Genomic DNA, 5,046 nt, shown 5'->3' with positions numbered 1-5,046 from the left:
ACTTCATTATTTAACTGAAATGGAAAGTTGTTTAACATCTTCCTCACGCCGCTTAAAATTTATCTTCAGTTTTACCCTTAATTATAAGTTTTTATACCCACAAAAATATTATGACATATTTAAAACCAAAAAATATATAAAAACAAAATTCATTTTTTTAAAGGAGTGAGTAATTAAGTAAATAAGAGTGTCATTTTATTTACTTGCCTTTAAGAAACCAGAAACTAACCAGGAAATAACAGAAGACACTCAAAATCAACAACATTCACAGGATAGAGAGGAGAGGTGGCAAGAGGTAAGGGGAAAATCTGCTGCTAAACAGAGTCATGTTGCTACTACTGAAGAGAGACTGGTTATGGAAAATGGCTTTACTGCTCTTACCAGAACAAGTGCTCAACAGTAAAACATTAATACTAGGAGGATGGAAGGAGGGCAGAGTAGTCGTGGAATGATGGAGGAGATTGTTTTACCAGACCAAATATGTTATGATGTTGGTCACATAGAATGTTAGAGGCTTGAATAAAGCCTATAAGCAAAAGGACATGCAGAGGTTCATCCGGGAGAATAAGATTAGTATTATTGCTATAGTAAAACATAGGGTGCAAGAGAAGTACTCAAGCAAAATTATAAATAAAATAGCTCCTAAGTGGAAATGGTGCACAAATTATGAATCTGGAGGTAAAGGTAGGATATGGATTGTATGGGATCCAAATAAAATTGCATATACTATAATAAGCTACAAGCCTCAGTACATTCATGGGGAGGCAATATTATTGGCTAGCAGGCAGGAGTTCACCTTCACAGCTATATATGGGCTTCACACAGTAGATGCAAGGAAGAGCTTATGGGTTGATTTGCTAAGCTGAGTCACTCTCAACAGAGGCCTTGGCTCTGTAGGGGTGATTTTAATACAGTATTATCAGATGATGATAGAAGTAATGGGAATCCAATACAGGAATGGGAAGTTAGAGATTTCAAAGAGTTTATGATGAAGACAAGAGGGGTTGCTCTGATGGTAAGTAACTTCCACTTCCAACCAAGAGGTTGTGAGTTCGAGTCTCCCCAAGAGCAAGGTGGGAAGTTCTTGGAGGGAAGGATGCCGGGGGTTTATTTGGAAACAGCCTCTCTCCCCAGGGTAGGGGTAAGGTCTACGTACACACTACCCTTCTCAAACCCCACTAAGTGGGATTATAGTGTGTTGTTGTTGTTGTATGATGAAGGCAAGGATGACTGAAATGAGAACAGTGGAAAGAAGCTTTACATGGACAAATTCTCATGTATTTAGCATAATTGATAGGGCAGTAATCAACTCTGAATGGATAACATCACTCCCCTCTATGTGTCAAATTTGGAGAAGAGCCGCAGAACTCCAGACCTTTCAGGTTCTTTAATCACCTGGAAGATCATAAAGAGTTCTTACAAATAGTTACAAATGTCTGGACAAGAAAGGAAATAGCACAAATGTCAGGAATATGGAGGAAATTGAAAGAAGTAAAAGGAGAGCTAAAGAAACTGAATATAACTGAGTTTGCAGCAGTTGATACAAAGGTGAAACATGCCAGGCAGCAATTAAAAGAGATACAAGAGAGAATAAGAAATAACTATCTGCAAACAAAATTGTTTGAAGAGGAGAAGGAAATGAAGAAACAACTGGAGAAATGGGTCAATATTGAAGAAAGTATCTTTAAACAAAAATCCAGAAATCAATGGTTGAAATTGGGAGACTCAAATTCTGCATTCTTCTTTGCCAACATGAAGAGTAGAGTTAGTCAAAACAAGATTAGAAGTCTAATGACTGCTACAGGAGAAATAGTTCAAACTATGGATGCAATTTAAAAGGAAATTGTAGATTTTTACAAAGGTCTACTTGGATCATCAACAACAGCCCTACCAGCCATTCATCCGAGAGTTATGAAGGAAGGGAAGATGCTAAATAGAGAGCAACAGTTGAAACTCATTGAACCTGTCAGAGAAGAGGAAGTGTACAATGCTTTGAAGAGTATTGATGATTTAAAAGCACCAGGATGTGATGGATTCAACTCATTGTTCTTCAAAAAAAAAAATATGGGATATCACTCGTCAGGAGATCACAAAGGCAGTCTTGCAATTCTTTACTACAGGGGAAATGTATCGACCTATCAACGTAACAACAGTCACTTTAATACCTAAGGTGCACCATCCCTCAACCATCAGAGAATTCAGGCCTATATCTTGCTGCACAGTTCTTTACAAAATTATCTCTAAGATTCTGACTAATAGATTGCAAGAGGCAATGGACCATTTAATTGATAATAGCCAATCAGGTTTTGTGCCAGGAATAGTAATTGCTGACAATATAATTCTAAGTCATGAGTTAGTAAAGGGATATGGAAGGAAAGGTATCTCACCTAGATGCATGATGAAGTTAGATTTGCAGAAAGCGTATGACTCAATTGAATGGGAGTTCCTTAAACAAGTGTTAACAAGTCTGAATATACCTGAGAAGTTTGTACAATGGGTGATGATGTGTGTAAGTACTGTGTCCTATTCAATCCTTATAAATGGGAAGCCTACTGAACCATTTCAAGCTAGGAAAGGCCTAAGATAAGGTGACCCAATGTCATCTTATTTGTTTGTGCTTGGTATGGAATATCTAACTAGGAAGCTGAAGCAGTTGAGGAATGATCCTAACTTCAATTTTCACCCCAGATGTGACAAACTGAACATCACTCAACTTGGCTTTGCAGATGATTTGTTACTGTTCTGTAGGGGAGATACTGTGTCTGTGCAAATGATGTATGAATGTTTCAAAGAATTCTCTAGAGCATCTGGGCTTAAAGCAAATGTTGCTAAGAGTTCCATATACTTTGGAGGTGTTCCACATGAAGTTCAACTGGAGATCCTACAAGTTGTGGGCTTTTCCAAAGGGGAGTTACCTTTTAAGTATCTGGGTATACCACTTAGCACCAAGAGAATATCAATGTCTCAATGCCAACCATTGGTAGATAAAATCCTTGGTCGAATAACCTCCTGGACATCAAGATATCTATCATATGCTGGAAGGTTGCAACTAATCAAAACTGTACTATTCTCCATTCAAATATATTGGTCTCAGATATTTGTGCTGCCTAAAAAGTTGATAAAGAAGATAGAAGCTGTGTGCAGAACTTTTTTATGGACAGGGGGAGTGGAAACATCAAGAAAGACTCTTCTAGCACGAGAGAGAGTGTGTATGCCAAAAACTGCTGGAGGATGCAATGTGCTGGAAATTTCAACATGGAATAAGGCTGCAATCTGCAAATTATTTTGGAATCTCTGCAAGAAGGACAAGCTTTGGGTGCAGTGGATACATATGTACTATGGAAAGAGACAAACAGTATGAGAAACTAATCTTAAGAATGCATCTTGGATAGTTCAAAAGATTATCAAGGCTAAGAAGTACTTTGAAGAAATAGGATACACTATGAATGAAGACTAGCCAGTAAAGGGAAACTTGTGAATATTTCTACAGCACAATAGAGTGAGACTAGCCAGTTAGGTGTTAGACTAAGAATGTAATTGGTCGTCTATTGATGCAGAGCTTTACCTGCTAGTTTTACTATACCAGCCATCTATTTCGTATTTCGTATTCTGTATTTCATATCTCTTATATTGCTGTTATTTTATTATGCATTTTTATGGTACTAATATATCGGCTCCTGTTGTTTTTTTGAGCCGAGGGTCTCCTGGAAACAGCCTCTCTACCCTTCGGGGTAGGGGTAAGGTCTGCATACATATTACCCTCCCCAGACCCCACTTGTGGGATTATACTGGATCGTCGTTGTTGTTGTTGTTGTTGTATGAATGAAATGTCTGGATGGAAGTCCCTATCGATTAAAAAACTATACAATACCATGAGAGGAGAATTCCAGAAAGTGACTTGGAGAATATTAACTTGCAATAATGTAGGAGCTCCAAAACGGATATTTGTGCTAAACTTGGCGATACAGAAACGACTGCTCACAAGAGACAGATTGAACAACTGGGGGATAACTGATGTTTTGAGCTGTCCTATGTACAATGAAGAAAATGAGACAATGGATCATTTGTTCTTTAGCTGTGTGGTATCTAAAGAGGTCTGGGGAAAGGTTCTGAAATGGCAAGGCATTTCGAGAACTGCCTTAGACTGGCAAAAGGATATTGAATGGGCAGAAAGAAATGCAAAGGATAGAAATGTAGATGCGCAATTGTATAGAGTAACGCTGGCTTGTGTGGTATATCATATATGGAGGGAAAGGAACATGCGAGTCTTTCAAGGGCAACAACAACAGAATGAAGTGCTAGTTAGGCATATTATTCAAGAGGTGACAAGTAGAGGGCTGATGAAGAATAGACCAGTAAAGAAGCTTGAAACATTAAATTTTTATCCATAGAAGTATAGAAGCTGAGTAGCTAGAGACGTTATGAGCCTAAGGTATGTCTAGGCTCAGTTTGCCTTGTTTTGTACATATTGACATTGGTAAATAAAATCTTTACTTACCAAAAAAAAAAGTGTCATTTTATAACAACTTAAACTTTTAGATGAGATGTTCACACGGTTCAATACAATAACAACAACAATAATACATTCAACTCCTTATTCCTACCTTGGAATAACATAAGTGAAGTATGGGAAAGATAATGTGTACGCAGACATTATCTTTACCCTGATAAGGTAAAAAAATTATTTCTGATAGGCGCTTCATGTTCATATATATATATATATATATATATATATATATATATATATATATATATATATATATATATATATATATATATATATATATTGAACAGTAAGCTGAGGGCCTATCAGAAATAATTTTTTTTACCTTAAAGACAAGGATTAAAAGATAAAAGTCAAGAGTCTATAGGCACACCTATAGCTTCTAAAGTTTGAAAATTTTACCAGATTAATGCTACAAAGCTTCTTAAAATCCATTGGAATATTGTTAATATCGTCTCTTTGAGGTAAAAACGAAAAGAAGTAAAAGCCCCAGGTATTCAATTCTGAATAATAATTGAAAGTTGAAATTTTCAATTTAAGGG

At 36.7% G+C, this 5,046-nt stretch overlaps 1 protein-coding gene across 1 annotated transcript; it reads left to right on the top strand.

The window, feature by feature from the left end:
• Positions 1–3,827: 3,827 nt before the first annotated feature.
• On the top strand, positions 3,828–4,391 carry LOC107824955 (uncharacterized). Its single transcript, XM_016651778.2, has one exon. It carries the CDS (start codon positions 3,828–3,830, stop codon positions 4,389–4,391), a length of 564 nt encoding a protein of 187 aa, XP_016507264.2.
• The last annotated feature ends 655 nt before the right edge of the window (positions 4,392–5,046 follow it).

Source organism: Nicotiana tabacum, chromosome 5 (genome assembly GCF_000715075.1).
Source record: "Nicotiana tabacum cultivar K326 chromosome 5, ASM71507v2, whole genome shotgun sequence".
In the NCBI taxonomy this organism is placed as follows: Eukaryota; Viridiplantae; Streptophyta; class Magnoliopsida; order Solanales; family Solanaceae; genus Nicotiana; species Nicotiana tabacum.
This window is presented reverse-complemented; position numbering and strand designations above follow the sequence as displayed.